We start from the raw sequence: 25,807 nt of genomic DNA, 5'->3' as shown, positions 1-25,807 counted from the left end.
TAATTGCATTAATGTAAACTGTTCCAAAATTTTGAGACTCAGCTTTACAGACTTTGCTTATCGTATCGAAATCAAATAAGATTCAAGTTTAAATTTGGTCGGAAATTCCCGGGTCATCACAGCTAGCCAATTATGCCAATCTAAGCACCCATTTTTTAGCCTCGATGAAATCCATTCAAAGGATTTGATTTGAATTTCGGAGAGTATTTTAGCGTTACAGAATCTAGTCTTATTAAACACGTGATTGTTTCGATTTTTCCATATGTAGTAGCTCGTAACCCAAACTATAGCTTGCCAAATAGAGGCTCCGGTTGTCATATTTATCTGTGAGTTAGAGCCTTTTGTAAGCTCAAATATATCCGCGAAAACTGTTGAGTTAAGTTTCCACCATTTAAAGATTCCGTCCTATATGTCCGAAGCCATTTTACAGTGGATGAAAGAGCGATTTATGGATTCAATATCATCGTTGCAGACCGAGCATCTAACAGAATCCAAATCTATTCCCCTACGATCCAACTCAGATCTTACAGGTAATTTATTCTGGGAAGCACGCCACATGAGGATACCCACTTTTTGTGGGATTAGATTATTTCTAATAGTAGGTTCGGCATGTGAAACAACCGTGGAGTTTAACAACTCGATCAATGATTTCGTGGTGTAAATACCTGAGCCACACTGTTTCCAGACCCACTCGTCGAAATTTTTTCCGGTGCATTTGACTAATGAGAGCCGATTTTCAAGTTGCTGAAGTTCGGATAATGTACGCCATCTCGGGAGTGTCGCCCATTTCCATGAGAACTGAACTCATTCCTCAGATTCGATCCAAAGCATCCTGTCCGAGACCATCGCCATTTTGTTTGAATCGAGCCTGAATAACCTTGGGAAAGCTTTCTTTAGAACTGTATCGCCAATCCATTTGTCATGCCAAAAGAAGGTTTCCGACCCTGCACCAATTCGCTTAACAAACATGTTAGTAATATCACACCCTAACTTGGTTAGGGTGTGTTTGACATTGATAATATTGGTCCAAGTAGTGTCGGTTAATCCTTTGGAAATTGAAGGGCTAGGCAAGATGCAATCAAGTCCATCGTTATATCCATAGATACTTTTTATGACCTTTACCCAAAGTGCCTCTTTGTTAGTCAAAAATTTCCACCACCATTTAGTTAGGAGGGCCAAATTTTTATTTTTCATGGAACTAATGTTTAACCCACCCGCATCATAAGGTAACAAAATTTGGTTCCAATTTACCCACGCCATCTTTCTTTGCTCATTTGAACCGCCCCCAAAGAAATCTCGTCTAATTCCTTCAAGGTTTTTTAAACACCCACTGGGGCCTTAAAAAGTGAAAATTAATAAAGAGGTAGACTAGAAAGGACCGATTTAATTAAAGTGATTCGGCCTCCGAAGGATATAGATTTACATTTCCAATCCGCGAGCCGGTTTTTAAATTTATCAAACACAGGCATCCAATTTTTATAACATTTGAGGTTGGCCCCAATAGGTAGTCCTAGATAGGTGAAGGGAAAGGACCCCTTAAGACACCCAAACCAAGATGCAAGAACATTTGATTCACTCTTAGATGTATTAATGCCATACACACAACTTTTGTTTAGATTTATTTTAAGCCCGGAAAGATGCTCAAAACATTTTAGGATTTTAAGAGTGTTTCTAACTTCACATTTATTCCAATTGCCAAAAATAATTATGTCATCCGCATATTGTAGATGCAAAACCGTCACATTATCATTACCCACTTTGACCCCACCAATTATTTTTTCATTTAGGGACTTATTAAGTAAATAATTTAGCCCTTCACTTGAAAAAATAAATAAAAAAGGTGAAAGGGGGTCACCTTGTCGTACCCCACATTTTGGAAAAAATTGTTCGGTAGGTGAACCATTTATTAAAACCGAGATAGACGTATAGGATAGACAAGCATTGACCCACTTTATCCATTTCTCCCCGAAACCCATGAATTTCATGATATTAGTTAAAAACACCCAATCAACACAATTGAAGGCCTTTTCGAAATTAACTTTAAAAATAAAATTTTTTTCTTTTTCCTTTTTAAATCATCGACCATTTCTAAAGCCACCAAAATCCCATCTAGTATGTTCTTGTTACTTATAAAGGCACTTTGTTCGTTTCCAATTAATCTTGGGATTACCTTTCTAGTTCTATTGGCCATGATTTTTGAGAGGATTTTGTAATAACTATTTATAAGACTTATTGGGCGAAAATTTGAAAAGTTTAAGGGATCTTTTACCTTCGGAATGAGCGTGATGAAGGAGGCGTTGCATCCATTTGAGATTGAGCCTGAGTTCCAGAACCAAGTGATTGCTTTCATGAGATCGACTTTGATGATATCCCAGAACTTGATGTAAAATAACAAATTGAACCCATCGGGTCCCGGAGCTTTATTTTTTCCACAACTCTTTATTGCCTCAAGTGTTTCGCATTCAGAAAACTCTTCTTCAAGTTTATCTGCAAGTACTTTTTCGATTCTAGGTCCATCCCCATTTTCTAGTTGAAGACCGTCATTCTTGTTACCCGAGAAAAGGTTTGCGAAGTGCTTGTGGGCTTCATTTTTAATCACAGCGGGATCCGTGCTCCAAACTCCATTAACATTGACTCCATGGATATTATTCTTGTGTTGCCGTTTGCGAATACATGAGTGAAAAAACTTGCTATTCTCATCACCTTCTAAAGCCCATTTATACCTTGCTTTTTGTTTTAACATTTCCGTTTCATTTTTTTTCTTTTCGAAGGAGCTTATCCCGATCTAAGTTCCATGCTAGTATATCATTATCACTTAGGTTAGACACTTCAGCTTTTAGTTCCCAATCGACTACCTTTTTTGTGAGTTCTTTAATTTCCCCTTTTAATTTACATTGTGAGGTGGAGAACCATTTTTTGAGTTCCATTTTAACATTTTTCAATTTTTCTCTAAATATTACATCATATCTCCACCCCTTAACTTCCATACTCCAATCCTTTTCGACAATGTTTTGTGCATCTTTATGTTTTATCCATTCATCGAAGACTTTAATCGGTTTCGGTCCAAAATCAAAATTTCACTCTTGAAGCATTATCGGGCAATGATCTGTGATTTTTTTATCAAGCACAACCGCATTCAAATTAGGCCATTGTTGTAGAACATTTTCGGAGATGAGAAATCTGTCAAGTTTACTAAATTTACTGCCATTATCACTAATCCTAGTATAAAGCCGACCTCCAAGCGGGATATCAAGAAGATTGCAATCCTTTATGAATTCGTTATACCATTTAGCCCTGTTTTCAATAAACAAGGTATTTTTCCTTTCGGAGGCAAACCTTACTTCATTGAAATCCCCAAAAATCATCCATAAAGATTCATCATAATTCATAACCTCTTTCAAGTCTTTCCACATTTGCTTTTTACCTTCATCATTTTGTGGGCCGTAAACATTTATGAGAATCAACTCATCACCTACACTTTTCCAATTACCTTTTATCGAAATAAAGCTTTCTTGCTCAACAATTTGGTTAGTAACAAAAAGGTTAGGATCGCAAACCATGAGGTGCCCGCCCAAGTTTCCCTTAGCACTTTTGCAACAATATTTATAATCCGAGTTACCCCAAAAATTTTTGATCCAGAATTCTAGAAAGTTTTGGCATTTAGTTTCTTGTAATGCTAAAAAGTTTGGTTTTTCACGATTGCAGAGTTTTTTGAACCAGTTTAGTTTTAATTTATCTTTATCATCTAACCCTAATCCTCTAATGTTTAGTGAGATTATCTTCATTTTAAGACTTATTTAATAATTAACTCGAGGGGTAACCCGATTAAAGGCACGGTCCTTGTCTCTTGGTGAGCCCTATAATCGAACCTATTTCCTCATAATGTAAAGAGTTTTCAGAATTTGGATGATTACCTTTAGATTTGCTGATGCTTGATCCGGATTTTGAACTGCGAGAATTTGCATGCCTTTTTTTCGGATGCGATCTTGCTTGAGCTTTCAGATTAAGTATCCTGGATGAAGCATTCCATCTTCTTACACTAGCCCAAAGACACTCTGAAGGATGAGATGAGGGTGTAGAATTGTATGTTTTTTTCCTTTTTTTATTTGGTTTAGAAGAAGGTTCTGCAAGCTTGGTAGTATGATCAAAGGGTTGAGTGTTAGGGACGACTGATACATCACAGAAAGAATTCGAAGTAAACTTGAAGGGTTCACAGGAGTTTAAGCCAGATTCCTTAAGTGGGCTTGTTTCATTTAATTTAAAACAATCATTTGCCAGGCCCAATGTATCCTCTTCCGGGTTTGACTTATTACCGTATTGGGCTTAGGGAGGTTAAGTGGGCTTGAGGTAACATAAAATGTGGGCTCAACAGCTACAGTGGGTGAAATTGGGATTGGGTTAGTGTCGATAGGGGTGGTTTGGGCTTCAATAACAGGATTAGGGTTAGAGGAATAGGAAACGTCAGTCTTCGTTACCTCCTCATTATCATCATTAAATTCATTCTTATTTTCATTAGTTCCAAAGTTCATGCTCTCACCTACTGAGGATGAATTGCCATGTAACGGTATAGAGTGATTTAATTCTTTGTGCTCCTTTACGAGGTCATCATTATGGTAATGAAAAGAGTCTGACGTGGCGTACATTCTAGAACCTGAACTTCTGATGGTCTTTGGAATCTGTGCAACTGGCAGAGTGTTGATATCTCCTTCGTCATCTTCATCATCGTCCAAGGATTGTTAGTCTACTTTTTGACTATTTTCTTCTACTTCGTCTTCCTCTTCCATTTCGATTTCAACAATGCCTTTGATGTCCTCCATTACCTTGACATAAAAAATTCCACCTCGAGTTTTAATTTGGACTGTAGTGTTTAATAGATCGTGACTCCATGACTTGATTAGGACCTTGGCGACAACGAGACTTTGATTACCATCGAAATCACAGTTATGGTAGTCGTAGATTGAACCATACCAGGGCGCTATTTTCTTGAAGTTATCTCTAGACCAACACCTTAATGGCATCCCTTTTATTGTTATCCAGGTTAATCTTGATGTCAGAGAAATTTTGTCGTCCCATCTTCTAACGTTTTTTAGCCATTGTTTAACAACATGTTCTTCAGTTTTGATGATGTTGTCGACAGTTTCCGGGTTATCGAACGTTAAACATATATCCAACCCTCCTAGATATTTGATATTAAAGTGAGTAAGCCCTTCTGCTGAACACAATGTTGGAAATTGTTCAATTAGGTCGACATCGATGATCTCTCCTATAATGGCATTTTTGAGCACCTCTTTGTTTTCTTCGATTTCATCTATATCAATAACTCTAGGTTTCGTGGTATCTATCTTGTTGACATTCGAGGTATCTGTCTTGTTAACATTCGCGGTATCTGTCTTGTTATCAACGGTGTTCCTTTTCCCAGCTTCATTGTCATTGTTTCGATCATCAGTGCAAGTTTCTGGAACTTTTGCATTTGTGTTACGAGTAGGATTGGTATCACTGGAAGGGTTAAGTTTGGACCATTGCGTTGTGGGTTTTTTTTTGCTGATGTATTGGGTGTTTTCGCCATAGGTTTGGTTAGGGGGTGTGGACTTGGTTGTATTTATCGGATTAGGTTTCCTATCATATGCTCTATATGCTCGTAACCAGTTTCCGTTTACATAGATGGTGTTGAGTCTTTGAAGTAAAAAATCCACATCTTGTATGCCATCAAATCTGACGAATCTAAACGGTTTGCCATTTCTTAACTTTCTATGAGTAGGGATATAGACATCTTTAACTTCACCATACCTTTTGAAAAAATTACGAAGATCAAGACCATTCCAGTTACTAGGGTGATTGAAAAACATGACTGAAAATTGGGTATTTGGGATAGGTTGATTTTTTCGCAAATTAGGGTTTGTGTGGGTGTTATTTGGGAGAGGTATGTTGTTGAGGTAAGTGGCGTAGGAGTGTTTGTTATGGTTTTCATAGCCACCATACCTTCTAATTAGATCTTTGCAATATTCGTTTTTGCTTGGGGTATGAAACGATTTTTTCTGGGCACTGAACCACTCCCCATTGTTTTGTTGATTTTTGAATTTTGGTTTAAAAGTGGGGATCCGATGAGCCTTTGCCGGACCGATAGGGGTGAAAGGAGAGTTTGGGAAAGGAAACATTTGAATTAGAAGAAGAATACGTTTAATTTAAAAGAGAAAAGCACTGAAAATGGAGTTTTACTCACCGAAAATTTGGCCGGAAGATTTTAGAAAGAGAGAAAACGTTTCATTGCTCCAAGGCAGAATAACTTGCGTCTAGAAAATTAAACTATGGTAGAATAATTTGTAAAACAAACGTAATGTTGTCTTATAACATAATTAATAATGTACATTTGTGATTAATAGGACAACACAACAATTATAGTCTAAACTATCAAGGAAATCACTAGTCAGTTTGAGGAGAAGTGATCGTAGGACTAGATGATGCCCAAAGACATTGTAGATAGTCATATTTTAGACTAGTTGAAATAATGTAAACGCTTCTGCCCATATTGTAAAAATGTTTATTTTATAAATAAAGTTTTCGTTTTGTATGTCGGGTGTCATAGACTGGACTCATGCCATTTAAGTAGTGACCATAATGGGGTCAAATGCGATAGTAATTCATTTGATGAATATTTGATTGTTAACTGTTTGATTGATGTTATTGAGATTGTGTCTAACTTGAAAGTATCCTTTTCTCATGTAACAAAGGGAAGGAGAAGACTCAGTAATATAAGATCTCTGAGTTATTTCTTTGTAATATCAGGTGAGTGGGACTATCCTTACGGATATTGTTATTTAGTAACATGCGTAGTTACTAGAAGTTGACATGAACCGCATGATTAGATTGGTTACCATAAGTAATAATACTGTTGTTATATACTCTATGAATGTGGTTAAGTGGATATATATGCACAAGTGGTCACCTTCGACTAGGTAGGTAAAGAGGTCAATCTTCGACCGGATAGGTTGGGTTCGGTTGCTACTATCTAAGTAGTTTAGTTAAAATGACGCGTTCGTTGCGTCAGGAAGACTATGTGAGAGAGTCAGTAGCAGGGACTATCGGTAAGCCCTAGCCCGATCAGCTAATGTTTGAGGACCCCTATCTGGTTAGATTGATGCTAGGCTTGAGACTATTTAGTGATATCTGTTTGGATATCTCATTCACTTAGCTTCGTGCTAATCCCCCCACATCTTCTCCCCTGTTGGTTTGGTGTTTTTATGCTCGAGACAGGAGAAGTCATTTGTGGTCTAGTGATGTTTGACACGCTTAAACTCTAATGTTTTGTAATAAAAATAATACTTGTTGTATGTTTTAAGTAACATTGGAATAAACGTATGTTGTATAATATTAATACGTTTTGTAATATAATATGTTGGTTTGCTTTCAAAAAAAAAAGTACGGTGTTACAGTTCGACTCTGTTGTCTTCTTAAACGAACGACCCTAGGTCATACTTCCCTTACTCACTCATAGGAAGGAGTAGTAGATTTGAGCTCCGTTATTATAAATTTAAAACATTGTCCCTCTTCTGGTATCCTTGACAGGCGACTAGAGGCCCGACGACACCGCACTAACATAAACTGTCCGTTTTGGTCATATCGGGGTTCTAACAGTTATTCACTTGCAGAACAGAGTATTTTTTTGGCATTTAAGGCTACGCGGCGTATCTGATTGGTCAGAAATATATCCGTTGAAATCAAACAAATATATTACCATTTGTATTATTCATTTGTTTATTTATTTTTTAATTTTAAAAATACTTATTTTTTCACTGTAAATATTACTTCATTTCTCATTTCCAATTCATATTTCACTTCTTAATTCTAATTCTAAATCATATTTCAGTTATCATTGGTAAAGAAAACTATTATTCAATGGCTCATAGTGGAGAGAGCATTTGGTAAAGATACCTTCACGTATAATGAAATTGAACAAGATGAGTAGAGTGATGCATTGTTTTTTAATTTTTCGAAAAATGATTTAAGAAAACAAAAGATTCACACTTACTCCATCCGAGGAAAGAGCTCTTGTTCGTGACCAAGAGAACCGAACCCAACGCGTAAAGATAGAGTCGGGATCAAGCAACGGTTAGTAGGGTACAAGATCAGCGGATTCACGACCAACTCACGATTGATTTAGTTGGGCATATTTGAGCACTCCCTCATAATTTTTACACTTAGAATGTACTTTGAATGTTTATGTAACTTTAAAAATTTATATTGTTAATTTAAAATATGTATTTTATGAATTATAATTTATATCATTTTTATTTTATGAATTTTAATATATGTAATCTAATTATATGAAGTAATATAACTAGTAAATAAGTCCTGCGCTTCGCAGCGGAATGTCAGAACGGACACTAAGGGAAAACATAATATTAAAAAAAACAATGTGTATGAATAATATTCCGAGATATTTAGCGTTTTTTGAAAAACGTCCATTTTGTGTATAGGTAGTTGCATTGTGTTCGTAAAATTATTCGAGTTGAACCGTGGTTTCGGAAAAATTTAACGCGTGGCGAGCGAGAAGATTTGGTCCGTTGAAGATTTGAGTGAGTTTTTTTTAAGTTTTTTGTTGAGAAATATGTAAGTTTCACTTTTGCCCTTGGAGTTTGGGGTGTTTGACATTTGTTAGTAAATGGTGCTAGTGGATATGACGATTTAAGCGGAACATACAACTCCTCTAAGCATAGAAGTGAGTTACTAGGAAGGGTCGGTGCTTGACTTTAGTCACGTCACAATCAGCAGGTCAAAAAATGCATTCCTCAACTTCAAGTCAACGTCACCATTCTTCACGGTTAAAATGTTCAAAATGCATTTTCTACATCTCGCCAACTAAATGACGCCACATTAGTTTAAGATGACAAAATAACCAAAATAATAAATAATAATAAATATAAACTACTAAATATATATATAAAAAAATAACTTAATTATACTTATCAACACATGATACCATAAGTTAAATTAACATAATACCATAAGTTAAAAGTAAGGACATTACCTACAGGTTCATTGGGATACCTTAAAGATAAAAGATTGAAAACGGTTGAATGAAGATGGTTACTCAAAATGGAGATATATCTAACTAAATTACAACACGGAGAAAGTAAGTCATTTACGTCTCAGAAGATTAATTTGCGGAGGAAATAACACTATTGAATCGAATGAGAGATGAATATGAGAGAGGTGTATTACTCGTAATTTGAATTCATAATGTTGAAATTAACCATAGTGCGAGAAATAATTTCAATGGAAATTATGCTAGGTTTTTTGAACTCGTGCAAATAAAAATTTGTGCAACAAAATGTAATTTAATAGCGATACTAAAATTAGAAAAAGTATAAGATTCATTTAAAAGCTCGTAGTGTTGACAAATTTTAAAAATTGTGCGTTGCACGGTAAGTAAAATAATCGTGCAAAATTAATTGTTTTTTTCAAACAATTATCGTTTTGAGTTTAGGAGCCCGTGGTGTTAACAAATTTTAAAAAATCTTTTGAGGTTAAGAGTCTGTGATGTTGACATATTTTAAAAGTGGTTTTTGGTGGTGTTAGTTACTTAATGTCTATAATTTTTTTTACATCATTAATATCTTTTTAATTATATATAAATTATAATTATATAGTACGTAATGTTTAGAGAAAATATGAATATATTGAAAATTTGTAATGGAATGTATCGTTAGTCTAGTCTACGTTATATTATTTTAGAATTATTATATACAATTATTTTTTTAAATAAAAGTGTAACCCGCGAGATTAATTTTGGAAAAGAGTCATTTCATTAAAATAATGATATTCGGGGGAGTCGTTATCTATAATTAATATTATAATAGTTATATTTGCGTGTTCATAAATATTTTAGTGACTTAAACTGTAAATTCAAATCACAACAACAACAACAACAACAACAACAACAACAAAACCCAATACCACATAAGTGGTGTATGGTGAAGGTGAGATGTAGACAATCCTTCCCCTATCCTAGAATCAAGACAAGTCCTTTCTCCACCCAGAGTGAACACACTCTCAAAAGTAGAGAAAGTCATCCCTCTCTCTATTCGACGGATAAAGAGATTGCTTCCGAGTGGACCTCCGGCCAATAAGTAGGTAAAATTTTTTTAAAAAAATAAATAAAATTGAGACGCCATAAATATTGTAAAATCAAATTTCTACGGGTTTTAAATCATGCCTGAAATTTAATTTAGACTCTAAGAGTCAATCAAGTCGCCAACAAATCGACGCTTGCTGTCGACTCAATAACTAGAGCCCACGATAAATTCAAATCACTTCCATATTTATTGCTAAAAAATGCTCCGTTGGTAGTGTATCAAAGCTCGTGTCGAATACTCCGTACAATTTATTGCATTTAGTTCGTAAAATTATTTTGAGTTGAACGGTGATGGCGGTGAAATCCGTTAAATTATTTTGGTGGGTTTTATTTGATGGGATTATATTAAATAGTGAATTTACCTTTTATATCCTAGAAGTTGTTATAAAAGTAATAATTGGATGATAATTTTATTATTATTATAGATATTGCATAGTATATTTTTTTGAGTATAAATAGGTGTGTTGAGTTAGAGTTTATTGTATGTATTTTTTGGTTAACAAAAACACTCTCTCTCTCTAGATTCCAAATGCCACCAAACTCTCATTGTACATTTTTCTATAAATAAAAAACAAATTACTCATACCTTTTGTTCAACCTTTGTTTTCTCCGTTTTACAGTATCTCTATCTCTATATACCTTCTACAGTCAAGAACCACTAAAGGTAGTTATAAGCCTACTGAATTATAACACGTTATCAGCACGATTATCTCAACATTTATACTAAATATGGTTGGCTCTGCCACCTAACTAATATATGGTCGGTTATACCACCTAAATGATATATGGTCGACACTGTAGCCTAATTTACATTTATGTTATCTAACATTTATTTATGTATACTAACATTTACAGTTATGTTCACTAACATTTATATTTATGTTATTTAAGTTATATATGGTCGGTTATACCACCTGAATTATATTTTCTGTAATCTAACTCTTATTAACTTCACTAACATTTACATTTATGTTATTTAAGTTATATATGGTCGGTTATACCACCTGAATTATATTTTCTGTAATCTAACTCTTATTAACTTCACTAACATTTATATTTATGTTAATAAGACCTCATGATTGTACGCAACACGTCATTTGACAACACGGTACTTTATGTACGCAACACGTCATTTGACAACACGGTACCATGGGTCGAGATTAATTCCGATCAATACGAATACGATGGGGTCTTTATATGTTATCTAACATTTATGATTACTTATGCAATTAATCATTATTTATTTCATGCATACTAATGTTTATTCTTAAATTTATAATCTTAAAAGTTAAAATAAAAAAAGTAGTTTGTATTTTTATTAAAAGTAAATCTTAAAAGTTAAAATAAAAAAGTAGTTTGTATTTTTATTAAAAGTAAATCTTAAAAGTTAAAATAAAAAAGTAGTTTGTATTTTTATTAAAAGTAAATCTTAAAAGTTAAAATAGAAAAAGTAGTTTGTATTTTTATTAAAAGTAAATCTTAAAAGTTAAAATAGAAAAAATAGTTTGTATTTTTATTAAAAGTAAATCTTAAAAGTTAAAATAAAAAAAGTAGTTTGTATTTTTATTAAAAGTAAATCTTAAAAGTTAAAATAAGAAAAGTAGTTTGTATTTTTATTAAAAGTAAATCTTAAAGGTTAAAATAAGAAAAATATATTATAATAATATATATTATAACTTAATATATATTATAATAATATCATTAATAATATAATATAATATGAACCTATATTCCCTTATGATTTTATTATTTGAAATCATACCATTATTCCTTTGTTTACTACTTATGAATCTAAACTAATTCTAATTGCATGTTGTTATTTATCTACGAGAAAAAAAATATTATGATTATGATTATGATTTATGTTGTTCATCTTTCTGAAAATAGAAAATGTCAAACTTATCAAAGCTTGAGTTTGATGCCTTAGACGTATCGGGAACAAACTACACATCATGGGTTATGGACGTAGAAATAAATCTTGGATCATTGGGTATTCTAGAAACTTTAAAAGAAAATAATACTTGTTCCGATCAAGATAAATTAAAATCAATTGCTTTTATTCGCAAACATATTGATACCACCTTAAAACATATGTTTCTCACTATCAAAGATCCACATGTTTTATGGGAAAGTATCAAGAGTAGATTCGATAATCAAAAGGAAATATTACTTCCAGCTGCGAGGGAAGAATGGAGAAATCTAAGGTTCCAAGATTTCAAAAGGGTAAGTGAATACAGCTCGGCCATGTTCAAGATCCGTTCAAAGCTTCAATTCTGTGGTCAAGAAATAAGTGATGCTGATATGATGGAGAAAACTTTCTCCACAATGCATTCTGCAAATATAACTGTGCAAGAAAATTTAAGATTGCAGAATTATAAAACTTTTTCCAAACTTCAAACTTATCTCTTAGTTGCAGAAGTTAATAAAGAATTACTGATGAAAAATCAAGAATCTCGTCCTACCGGTGCGCTAGCATTTCCTGAAGCTAATGCTATTAACAATAATAATAATAATAATAAAAGAAGAAATGCACATGGACGAGGGCGTGGAAGAGGTCATAGCCATATTGGCCAAAACCATCATCATGGAAATTACCATAACAATAATAAAAATCATAACTATGTTCGAAATCACCCTTATGGTAATGGTCGTGGTGGTGGTCGTGGTCGTGGTGGTCGTGGTCGTGGACAAAGAAATAATAATCCACAAAATTAAAAAATCCAAACACCATACAATCCCACAAATCACAATGTTGAAGAAGGCTCTTCAAAGAATGTTGAAGATTCTTGTTACCGATGTGGTAAAATTGGCCACTGGTCTAAAAACTGCCGAACAAATCAGCATTCTGTTAATCGGTATCAAGAATCCCTAAAGGGAAAAGGAAAAGAAGCAAATCTTGTGGATGACCTTGATACAAAAATCACTGAGCCAACTTGTGACTACTTTAATGAATAAATTTCTAATATCTATATATATATATATATATATATATATATATATATATATATATATATATATATATATATATATATATATATATATATATATAGATATCCTATTATATGTTCTCGTTAAATAAATGGTTGTAGATTTTCAATCTACACCATATCTAGTTTACTACATATTTCCTTATTATGTGCTATCGTTTGTAACATGTTTTGAATGTAATATATTGATGAATTATATACTCATTATTTGTTTCTCATATTTTTTTTGAAGTTCATGATGTATACTGCTGGAGTAAAAAATCAGTCAAATGGTGGAGATATTTGTATTGCAGACAGTGGTGCCACTCACACCATACTCAAATCTAAAAAATATTTCACAGACTTGAAAGCAACGGAAGGAACTATACATACTATATCAGGTCCTGTGGACTTAATAAAAGGAATGGGAAAGGCAAAATTCATGTTACCAAATGGTACGAATTTTCTGATAAATAATGCCTTATTTTCTCCCATTTCAAAGAGAAATTTGTTAAGTTTCTCTGACATATACCAAAATGGATATGATTATCAGTCAGTGACAATAGAAAATGAAAAATATTTAAGTATCACTGATAAGAATCGTGTAATTGAAAAACTACCAAGACTTCATTCTGGTTTACATTATACACATATAAATGTACCTGAAGTAAATGTGGTAGTTAAAGAAAAATTATGTGATCCTGTAATGATCAGTTTGTGGCATGAGAGATTAGGTCACCCAGGATCAACAATGATGAAAAGAATAATACAAAATACACATGGACATCCATTGGCGGATCAAAGGATCCCTCATGATTCACTTATCCCATGTACATCATGCTCACTTGGAAAGTTGATAATAAGACCATCACCTCTTAAGGTTGAAAAAGAATCACCAATGTTTCTTGAAAGAATTCAAGGTGATATATGTGGACCAATTCATCCACCATGTGGACCATTTAGATATTTTATGGTTCTAATAGACGCATCTAGTAGATGGTCTCATGTTTGTCTATTATCAAGTTGAAATATGGCATTTGCAAAATTTCTTGCTCAAATTATTAAATTGAGAGCACATTTCCCTGATTATACTATTAAAAGGGTGACACTAGATAATGCCGGTGAGTTTACGTCTCAAGCATTTAATAACTTTTGCATGTCTATTGGGATTATTGTTGAACATCCTGTTGCCCATGTGCATACACAAAATGGTTTAGCTGAATCATTAATTAAACGATTGCAGCTAATAGCTAGACCATTGATAATGCGAACAAAACTCCCAGTATCTGTATGGGGCCATGCAATTTTGCATGCTGCATCATTGATTCGCATTAGACCAAGCGCAAGTCATACATATTCTCCTTTGCAACTTGCTTTTGGTCATCAGCCAAATATTTCCCACCTTAGAACATTTGGTTGTGCGGTTTATGTCCCTATCGCACCACCACAACGCACTAAAATGGGTCCTCAAAGAAGGATGGGAATATATGTTGGATATGAAACATCTTCAATAATAAGATATATTGAACCCATGACGGGTGATGTTTTTACAGCACATTTTGCTGATTGTCACTTTAATGAAACATTATTCCCTAGATTAGGGGGAGAAATAAAAAATAAAGAAAATGATGTTTCATGGTGTGAACCTCAATTAATGTATCTTGATCCTCGCACAAAAGAATGCGAGATCGAAGTTCAAAAAATAATGCATATGCAAGAACTTGCAAATAAATTGCCTGATGCATTTACAGATACAAAAAGAGTGACTAAATCATATATACCAGCAGCAAATGCTCCAGCTCGAATTGAAATTCCAAAAACTGGCAATAATGTTATTCTTGAGTCTTTGCCACGCCAGAAACGTGGGAGACCAATTGGTTCCAAAGATAAAAATCCTCGGAAAAGAAAATCAGCTGATAATGAGGTAAAAGAAAGTGTTCAAGAAGAACTACAAATCAATACTCCTTCTGCAGAGGAGATTGATGATGTCAATACGGAATTTTCAATCAATTACGCACATTCAAAAATATTATGGAACCGAAATGAAATGAAAAATCTTGATGAGATATTTTTATATAATGTTGCATATGACATTATGAATGACGATGATGATCCATAACCAAAATCTGTCATGGAATGTCAAAATAGACATGATTGGGATCATTGGAAAGGAGCAATACGAGCTGAATTTGAATCACTCAATAAAAGAAAAGTTTTTGGATCTATCATTCTCACACCTAAAGATGTGAAACCTGTAGGATATAGATGGGTTTTTGTGCGAAAAAGAAATGAGAAAAAATGAAGTTACAAGGTATAAAGCTAGACTTGTAGCTCAAGGTTTTTCTCAAAGACCGGGAATTGATTATGAGGAAACTTATTCTCCTGTTATGGATGCAAATACTTTTAGATACTTAATCAGCCTGGCAGTTTCTGAAAATTTAGAAATGCATCTCATGGATGTTGTGACTGCTTATCTTTATGGATCACTTGATAGTGATATATATATGAAGATACCTGAAGGATTTAAGGTATCAGAAGCAACCAATGCAAAATCCAAAGAAATGTACTCAATCAAGTTACAAAGGTCTTTATATGGGTTGAAACAATCGGGTCGCATGTGGTATAAACGATTAAGTGATTACTTGATAAGCAAAGGGTATACCAATAATCTTATTTGCCCATGTGTTTTCATTAAGAAAACAACATCCGGATATGTGATCATAGCTGTTTATGTTGATGATCTTAATATCATAGGTACAAATAAAGAGATCCATGAAGCCATTCAACTTCTAAAGAAAGAATTTGAAATGAAAGATCTCGAAAAAACCAAGTATTGCCTTGGTTTACAAATTGAACATATGCCTAATGGTTTACTTGTACATCAAACAACATATACTGAAAAGATTTTAAAACGTTTTAATATGGACAAGGCAAAACCATTAAGTACTCCTATGGTTGTTAGATCACTTAATGTTGACACTGATCCATTTCGTCCCTGTGAAGATCATGAAGATATCCTGGGACCAGAAGTACCATATCTCAGTGCAATTGGAGCTCTTATGTATCTTACAAATTGTACAAGACCTGACATTTCTTTTGCAGTTAATTTGTTGGCAAGGTTCAGCTTAGCTCCTACCAAAAGACACTGGAATGGGATCAAACACATATTTCGATACCTTCGAGGAACTACTGATTTAGGATTATTTTATTCTAACGAATCAAAACAAGATTTGGTTGGTTATGCAGATGCAGGTTATTTATCTGATCCACATAAAGCTAAATCTCAAAATGGATATGTATTCCTAAATGGAGGTACCGCAATATCATGGCGTTCTCAAAAACAAACACTTGTTGCAACATCATCAAATCATGCCGAAGTAATTGCATTACATGAAGCCAGTCGGGAATGTTTTTGGTTGAGATCAATGACACAACTCATTACTGATTCTTGTGGACTAGAACGCAATAAAAGTTCAACAACTATCTATGAAGATAATGTAGCTTGCATAACACAGATGAAAGAAGGGTATATCAAAAGTGACCGAACAAAACACATACCCCCTAGATTTTTCTCATACACTCAAAATCTCATTAAGGACAACCAGATTGAAATGAGATATGTTCAGTCCAGCAAAAACTCTGCTGACCTTTTCACCAAAGCACTTCCAACTGCTATTTTCAGAACACACGTTCATAATATTGGCATGAGGCATGTTCAGAAGATGTAACAACTCAGGCGTTGCCTACTTGAGGGGGAGTCAACTCTATGCTGCACTCTTTTTCCCTTAGCTAAAGTTTTATCCCAAAGGGTTTTCTTTAGCAAGGTTTTTAACGAGGCAGTACTAGTTATTCACTAATAAAATTATCATCCAAGGGGGAGTGTTATAAAAGTAATAATTGGATGATAATTTTATTATTATTATAGATATTGCATAGTATATTTTTTTGAGTATAAATAGGTGTGTTGAGTTAGAGTTTATTGTATGTATTTTTTGGTTAACAAAAACACTCTCTCTCTCTAGATTCCAAATGCCACCAAACTCTCATTGTACATTTTTCTATAAATAAAAAACCAATTACTCATACCTTTTGTTCAACCTTTGTTTTCTCCGTTTTACAGTATCTCTATCTCTATATACCTTCTACAGTCAAGAACCACTAAAGGTAGTTATAAGCCTACTGAATTATAACAGAAGTTATTTTTTATATCCCTAATAAATTACAATTAGTACCCAAATGTGAGGGGAGTAAATTGTAAATTTAAAGAAAAAAAAACAAAAAAAATAAGCGATACTAAAAAAATAGAAAAAGCATAAGAAATATTTAAAAGCTCATGGTGTTGACAATTTTAAAAATTCTTTTGAGTTTAGAGCTTGTGATGTTAATAAATGTTAAAAGTTGTTTTGTGTTCTATTACTAATTTAACGTCTATAATTTTTTTATTTATTACTATTAATATTTTTAATTATATATAAATTATATATTACGTAATATTTAAAAAAAATATGAGTTCATTGAAATGAAACTAATTCAATTCTGTTATAGTAATGCAAATATATACATGAATAATATAATTATAATATATGTTTGATATAAGGTGTATTAAATTTTTATTATTATTTATATTTAGGTATATCTCAATCTTTATTAACGTAAATATTTAGTATGATTTCAAACCAAAAAGATTAGGTTTACAGTATTTAATATTTTATTAATATTGTTTAAAATATACACGCTTTGTGATTATATAAATCAATCAACATTCCATCTTTAAAAATCCATAATATATATATATATATATATATATATATATATATATATATATATATATATATATATATATATATATATATATATATATATATACACGATACCCTAATGTTTTATTTAGAATCTATATATTATTTTTAATATACACTTGTAAATGTTATTTTGTAATTATAAACTTAAAACCTAAACATACATCTATACATATATATAATATCCATAAACAACTTTTAACTTTTAATTAGGTGTTACCCGTCAGCTTTAACCCAAAACACCAAACCCTAAACCCTAAACTCTAAACTCTAAACCGTTCGTGTTAAAAACTCAATCTAAATCCTAAATCTAAACCCTAAATCTAAACCCTAAACCCTAAATTTCTAAACCCTAATATCTAAACCCTATAAACCCTAATATCTAAACCCCAATAGCTAAAACCTCAAAATACGCTCGAAAAACACGATAATTGTTATATATTACTTCTTCGAGCGTTTTCCCACCAAAATAACAACATTTATCACAAAGTGTCTCTACTAAATGTTCATATTTTCATCTCATCTATAATGTTCGTGAACAAAGTTTTTTCAAAAAACTAAAAAAAAAAAAAGTTTTTGCTTCCCCCCGAATGGTTACTTCCCTCTTGTTCCTATATATATGTATGTATATATATATATATATATGTATATATATATATGTATATATATATGTATATATATATATGTATGTATATATATATATATATATATATATATATATATATATATATATATATATATATATAGTAGATGGATCAAATGAAAAAAAATTTGTGTGAGAACTCTGAGAACTCGAAATTAGAGCAAAAATTTTTGGCGGGCGAACAAAAAAAGAGCTAGTCGTAATTTTTTTTTACATGCATTTTTCGCTTGGTTCTACATTTTGATTCTACAATTTTGAATTCGAACAATTTTGGAGTAATTCGAGAAAGAAAAAAAAAGGGCGAGCAAAAATTTGAAAGTCGAGCAAAAAAGTTGAAGGGCGAGCAAAAATTGATGAATTCGAACATGTTCTACATTTTTGTGTTCTACATTTTCAGCATCTCAAATTTTTGCTCGAATTGCTCCATTTTTGTTCGCCCGCCATTTTTTTTGCTCGAATTCCTTGTTTTTTGCTCGCCCGCCACTTTTTTGCTCGAATTTCAGTGTATTTGGAGTTTCCTAGAGTTCTCACACTAAAAAGTTTTCACTGGATTCTTTCCATATATATATATATATATATATATATATATATATATATATATATATATATATATATATATATATATATATATATATATATATATATATATATATATAGAGCGAGGATCCAGAGAGAATCAATGGTATAAGAGAATTCAGAGAACTCACAGACTAAACTCAATCTGTGTTGTAGATTGAGCTCGATCTGTGTTGCAGTTAGAGCTCCATCTGTGTGCAAATTGAGATCAATCTGTAAGTGTTATGGGTTCTATCCCACTCTTAGTTCTCTCCGGATCCTTTAATATTTTATAAATATATATAGCCTACATTGAAACATTTGAGAAAATATATATATAGCCTATTTGTAGCTTTAATTTTAGTAAATATTGTGAACTTTTAAGTTGAAAGATGTAGGTTTCCAAAGAATTTTTTGAGAGTTTCTTGAGAAAGAATATACTAAGAATGAGATAATTGAATAATTTAAATGGAACAATAATTGTAAATTAGTTAACACATTTATAATTACGCGTGTAGTATTCCTAATAAACTGCATTTCCTTTAATATAGATAAATTTATATATTTATTTATATTTAAATTAATATTAATATAACTCGTGCAAGGACCCGTAGATTCACGGGATTTTAAAGGAAAAATTATTGAACGAATAAGCGAAACAACTACAATTAAAAGCTGCAATCCAGAATCATAGTCTTAAACTACAAACGTTAACAACCGAAAGGAAAACTTTAACACCCCAGTTTTTTTTTATTATAATGAATACAGCGGAAGAACTATTTATCATATATATAATATAAAATCCACTTGAATATAATATCCACGTTAATATTTAAAAATCCGAGTGTTATATTAAACATTAAACATCTTTTAATATAAAGGACACGACATCAGAGTTTTCGGCTTTGTCAAACATATCTTCCAGCATCCCATCTTCACCCTGAGAACTATCGTACAACAAATCCATAATCTGCGGGGAAGTTGTGGGGGATTAGCACGAAGCTAAGTGAGTGCAACTAACTACAGGTGATAGCATACAGGAACCGTTATACTAATCATGTCACATAGTCTAACACATAAACATCACCCAAGTGCCGTATACAGAGACTCTGGCGGCTCGGCCAAACCATTAACCGCCAGTTGATCGGACTGGGGTTTACCAGAAGTTCCTCCACCACCGTGTTGTATATATATAATCCACACGCGACGGACGCGTCATTCACACATGTATACACCACGATTGTCTAGGTTACCACATGAGGAACCCAACCCGTAGGTTGATCTCTCCTACCGAGGCTAACACACAATAGGGACGCACTGAGCTCCAACAGACAAGCATCAACTAACATGCAGTCATCACAACATACTAACTACTATAGTAACAAGTATATCTAACAAGCATGGCAATCATAATATAACATGCTACTCTATACTATATACTCTAGTTAGTCCCACTCACCGATACCAGCATCACTCGGTAGTCTAATGTCACCAAGTCTTCTCCTCGTCTGTATCACCTGAAGACAATACTCATAAGTTAGCAAATCATATTCCAAGTACTAACAATATCACAATCACAATGTATATGTATATATACATATATACATACACACACACACACACACACACACACACATATATATATATATATATATATATATATATATATATATATATATATATATATATATATATATATATATATATATATACATATACTTTAACATTATACAAACGGGCAGCATAACGGCTACAGATCAACACTTAGTAAAAGTTTCCACTGCCAAAGACACTCGGTCGACTGTCAGAGACAGTCGGCCGACTGTCTACACTCACTCGTTCGAGTGTATAGTCATTCGGTCGATGGTCTCATGCAGACACACTCGGCCGTGTGTCTCATACTCTCGGTCGATGGTCGAGACGATCGGTCGAGTGTCTGGAGACACTCGGCCGACTGTGTTTATCTGCAGGTGCTGAAGAACAAAGTTACGGGTTTCACACCCGATCCACCAATTCTTGATCTAGAACTCGTTTTTGACCTCCAAATTAAACACAACTCGACAACAACATAGTTTTATACTATAAATCCACAATTTTGACATCAAAACAACATCAAATTTAACCATTTTGACCCAAATTACACACTTTGTAAAACCTAACACAAAAACTCAATTTTGTCAAAGATTAGAGCATGAAAGCTTGTGATTTTTACCGAAAAAGATTTAGCAAATCACAAGGAACAAGAAGATGTAAAGGATTTGAGTTCTAGATCAAATATTTGAATTTAGGGTTTGGTAGTTGGAAGGGATGAAGAACAAGTGTGTTTGGTGAATAATCTGGAAGAATGGAGAAAATGAAATAAAACACAGCACTAGTCATCTAGAGTGAGTTAATTTCTCATACTGTGCAACACACGGGTATTTATCAGTTGTCTGATATCTTTCGTATATCATTTGGCAACCCAAACGAAGTCCAAATTAAATAAACAAACATGTTCTGTGACCCTTGTCACAAACTGGTCCTAAACACATCATTAAATAAAAATAAAGGCATATAATAACACTACACAAACTTAAGGGCAAACTAGTAATCTTATAACTAGGCCCAGTTAAGGATGTTACAAATCTACCCCCTTAAGTGAAATGTCCCGTTCTTATTGATTAAAAACGTTCCATATTAATTGATTTCGTTGCGAGGTTTTGACCTCTATATGAGACGTTTTTTTTTCAAAGACTGCATTCATTTTAAAACAAACCATAACCTTTATTTCATCAATAAAGGTTTAAAAAGCTTTACGTAGATTATCAAATAATGATAATCTAAATTATCCTGTTTACACACGACCATTACATAATGGTTTACAATACAAATATGTTACAACAAAATAAGTTTCTTGAATGCAGTTTTTACACAATATCATACAAACATGGACTCCAAATCTCGTCCTTATTTAAGTATGCGACAGCGGAAGCTCTTAATAATCACCTGAGAATAAACATGCTTAAAATGTCACCAAAAATGTTGGTGAGTTATAGGTTTAACCTTTATATATCAAATCGTAACAATAGACCACAAGATTTCATATTTCAATACACATCCCATACATAGAGATAAAAATCATTCATATGGATTGAACACCTGGTAACCGACATTAACAAGATGCATATATAAGAATATCCCCATCATTCCGGGACACCCTTCGGATATGATATAAATTTCGAAGTACTAAAGCATCCGGTACTTTGGATGGGGCTTGTTGGGCCCGATAGATCTATCTTTAGGATTCGCGTCAATTAGGGTGTCTGTTCCCTAATTCTTAGATTACCAGACTTAATAAAAAGGGGCATATTCGATTTCGATAATTCAACCATAGAATGTAGTTTCACGTACTTGTGTCTATTTTGTAAATCATTTATAAAACCTGCATGTATTCTCATCCCAAAAATATTAGATTTTAAAAGTGGGACTATAACTCACTTTCACAGATTTTTACTTCGTCGGGAAGTAAGACTTGGCCACTGGTTGATTCACGAATCTATAACAATATATACATATATATCAAAGTATGTTCAAAATATATTTACAACACTTTTAATATATTTTGATGTTTTAAGTTTATTAAGTCAGCTGTCCTCGTTAGTAACCTACAACTAGTTGTCAACAATTAGATGTACAGAAATAAATCGATAAATATTATCTTGAATCAATCCACGACCCAGTGTATACGTATCTCAGTATTGATCACAACTCAAACTATATATATTTTGGAATCAACCTCAACCCTGTATAGCTAACTCCAACATTCACATATAGAGTGTCTATGGTTGTTCCGAAATATATATAGATGTGTCGACATGATAGGTCGAAACATTGTATACGTGTCTATGGTATCTCAAGATTACATAATATACAATACAAGTTGATTAAGTTATGGTTGGAATAGATTTGTTACCAATTTTCACGTAGCTAAAATGAGAAAAATTATCCAATCTTGTTTTACCCATAACTTCTTCATTTTAAATCCGTTTTGAGTGAATCAAATTGCTATGGTTTCATATTGAATTCTATTTTATGAATCTAAACAGAAAAAGTATAGGTTTATAGTTGGAAAAATAAGTTACAAGTCGTTTTTGTAAAGGTAGTCATTTCAGTCGAAAGAACGACGTCTAGATGACCATTTTAGAAAACATACTTCCACTTTGAGTTTAACCATAATTTTTGGATATAGTTTCATGTTCATAATAAAAATCATTTTCTCAGAATAACAACTTTTAAATCAAAGTTTATCATAGTTTTTAATTAACTAACCCAAAACAGCCCGCGGTGTTACTACGACGGCGTAAATCTGGTTTTACGGTGTTTTTCGTGTTTCCAGCTTTTAAATCATTAAGTTAGCATATCATATAGATATAGAATATGTGTTTAGTTGATTTTAAAAGTCAAGTTAGAAGGATTAACTTTTGTTTGCGAACAAGTTTAGAATTAACTAAACTATGTTCTAGTGATTACAAGTTTAAACCTTCGAATAAGATAGCTTTATATGTATGAATCGAATGATGTTATGAACATCATTACTACCTTAAGTTCCTTGGATAAACCTACTGGAAAAGAGAAAAATGGATCTAGCTTCAACGGATCCTTGGATGGCTCGAAGTTCTTGAAGCAGAATCATGACACGAAAACAAGTTCAAGTAAGATCATCACTTGAAATAAGATTGTTATAGTTATAGAAATTGAACCAAAGTTTGAATATGATTATTACCTTGTATTAGAATGATAACCTACTGTAAGAAACAAAGATTTCTTGAGGTTGGATGATCACCTTACAAGATTGGAAGTGAGCTAGCAAACTTGAAAGTATTCTTGATTTTATGTAACTAGAACTTGTAAAATATATGAAGAACACTTAGAACTTGAAGATAGAACTTGAGAGAGATCAATTAGATGAAGAAAATTGAAGAATGAAAGTGTTTGTAGGTGTTTTTGGTCGTTGGTGTATGGATTAGATATAAAGGATATGTAATTTTGTTTTCATGTAAATAAGTCATGAATGATTACTCATATTTTTGTAATTTTATGAGATATTTCATGCTAGTTGCCAAATGATGGTTCCCACATGTGTTAGGTGACTCACATGGGCTGCTAAGAGCTGATCATTGGAGTGTATATACCAATAGTACATACATCTAAAAGCTGTGTATTGTACGAGTACGAATACGGGTGCATACGAGTAGAATTGTTGATGAAACTGAACGAGGATGTAATTGTAAGCATTTTTGTTAAGTAGAAGTATTTTGATAAGTGTCTTGAAGTCTTTCAAAAGTATATGAATACATATTAAAACACTACATGTATATACATTTTAACTGAGTCGTTAAGTCATCGTTAGTCGTTACATGTAAATGTTGTTTTGAAACCTTTAGGTTAACGATCTTGTTGAATGTTGTTAACCCATTGTTTATTATAACAAATGAGATGTTAAATTATTATATTATCATGATATTATGATATATAATATATCTTAGTATGATGTATATACAGTTAAATGTCGTTACAACGATAATCGTTACATATATGTCTCGTTTCGAAATCATTAAGTTAGTAGTCTTATTTTTACATATGTATTTCATTGTTAATACACTTAATAATATATTTAATTATCATTTAACATAATTAACCAAGTGTATCAATATCTTAATATGATTCATACGTACCTAGTAAGACGTTGTTATAACGATAATCGTTATATATATCGTTTTCGAGTTTCTTAAATTAATAGTCTCATTTTTATGTATATAACTCATTGTTAAAATACCTAATGAGATACATACTTATAATAAAAACATGTTAACTATATATATAACCATATATTTGTCATCGTATAGTTTTTACAAGTTTTAACGTTCGTGAATCACCGGTCAACTTGGGTGGTCAATTGTCTATATGAAACATATTTCAATTAATCAAGTCTTAACAAGTTTGATTGCTTAACATGTTGGAAACATTTAATCATGTAAATATCAATCTCAATTAATATATATAAACATGGAAAAGTTCAGGTCACTACAGTACCTACCCGTTAAATAAATTTTGTCCCGAAATTTTAAGCTGTTGAAGGTGTTGACGAATCTTCTGGAAATAGATGCGGGTATTTCTTCTTCATCTGATCTTCAAGCTCCCAGGTGAACTCGGGTCCTCTACGAGCATTCCAACGAACCTTAACAATTGGTATCTTGTTTTACTTAAGTCTTTTAACCTCACGATCCATTATTTCGACGGGTTCTTCGATGAATTGAAGTTTTTCGTTGATTTGGATTTCATCTAACGGAATAGTGAGATCTTCTTTAGCAAAAGATTTCTTCAAATTCGAGACGTGGAAAGTGTTATGTACAGTCGCGAGTTGTTGAGGTAAATCAAGTCGGTAAGCTACTGGTCCGACACGATCAATAATCTTGAATGGTCCAATATACCTTGGATTTAATTTCCCTCGTTTACCAAATCGAACAACGCCTTTCCAAGGTGCAACTTTAAGCATGACCATCTCTCCAATTTCAAATTCTATATCTTTTCTTTTAATGTCAGCGTAGCTCTTTTGTGACGACTCGGAAATTTCCGACCAAATTTAAACTTAACCTTTATATGTTTCTGATACGATAAGCAGAATTTGTAATGTTGAATCTCAAAAAGTTTAGAACTACATTCATGTAATCAA

The 25,807-nt window shown here is 32.6% G+C and overlaps 2 protein-coding genes across 2 annotated transcripts; both read right to left on the bottom strand.

Annotated features, from left to right (window-relative positions):
• Positions 1–804: 804 nt before the first annotated feature.
• On the bottom strand, positions 805–2,743 carry LOC139870560 (uncharacterized). Its single transcript, XM_071858342.1, has 3 exons — positions 2,270–2,743; positions 1,424–1,535; positions 805–1,337 (listed from the first exon to the last, which is right to left on the bottom strand). Exons 1-3 carry the CDS (start codon positions 2,741–2,743, stop codon positions 805–807), a joined length of 1,119 nt encoding a protein of 372 aa, XP_071714443.1.
• Positions 2,744–3,077: 334 nt separating this feature from the next.
• On the bottom strand, positions 3,078–3,785 carry LOC139870558 (uncharacterized). The gene has a single exon (XM_071858341.1). The coding sequence runs from the start codon at positions 3,783–3,785 to the stop codon at positions 3,078–3,080; it is 708 nt and encodes a 235-aa protein (XP_071714442.1).
• Between the last annotated feature and the right edge of the window lie 22,022 nt (positions 3,786–25,807).

The sequence above is a fragment of the Rutidosis leptorrhynchoides genome, chromosome 10 (genome assembly GCF_046630445.1).
Source record: "Rutidosis leptorrhynchoides isolate AG116_Rl617_1_P2 chromosome 10, CSIRO_AGI_Rlap_v1, whole genome shotgun sequence".
Classification (NCBI taxonomy): domain Eukaryota; kingdom Viridiplantae; phylum Streptophyta; class Magnoliopsida; order Asterales; family Asteraceae; genus Rutidosis; species Rutidosis leptorrhynchoides.
Note: the sequence above shows the minus strand (reverse complement) of the source record. Positions and strands in the feature narration are given on the sequence as shown.

Bases quoted from the DNA above. Each gene is read 5' to 3' on its own strand.
- LOC139870560 (XM_071858342.1), bottom strand. From the start codon at position 2,743: ATGTTAAAACAAAAAGCAAGGTATAAATGGGCTTTAGAAGGTGATGAG. The intron at 1,536-2,269 runs GTAAAAGATCCC...GGGTGTCTTAAG, and splicing joins TCATCACGCTCATTCCGAAG to GGGTCCTTTCCCTTCACCTA. The intron at 1,338-1,423 runs GTAAATCTATAT...TCACTTTTTAAG, and splicing joins CCGGCTCGCGGATTGGAAAT to GCCCCAGTGGGTGTTTAAAA.
- LOC139870558 (XM_071858341.1), bottom strand. From the start codon at position 3,785: ATGAAGATAATCTCACTAAACATTAGAGGATTAGGGTTAGATGATAAA.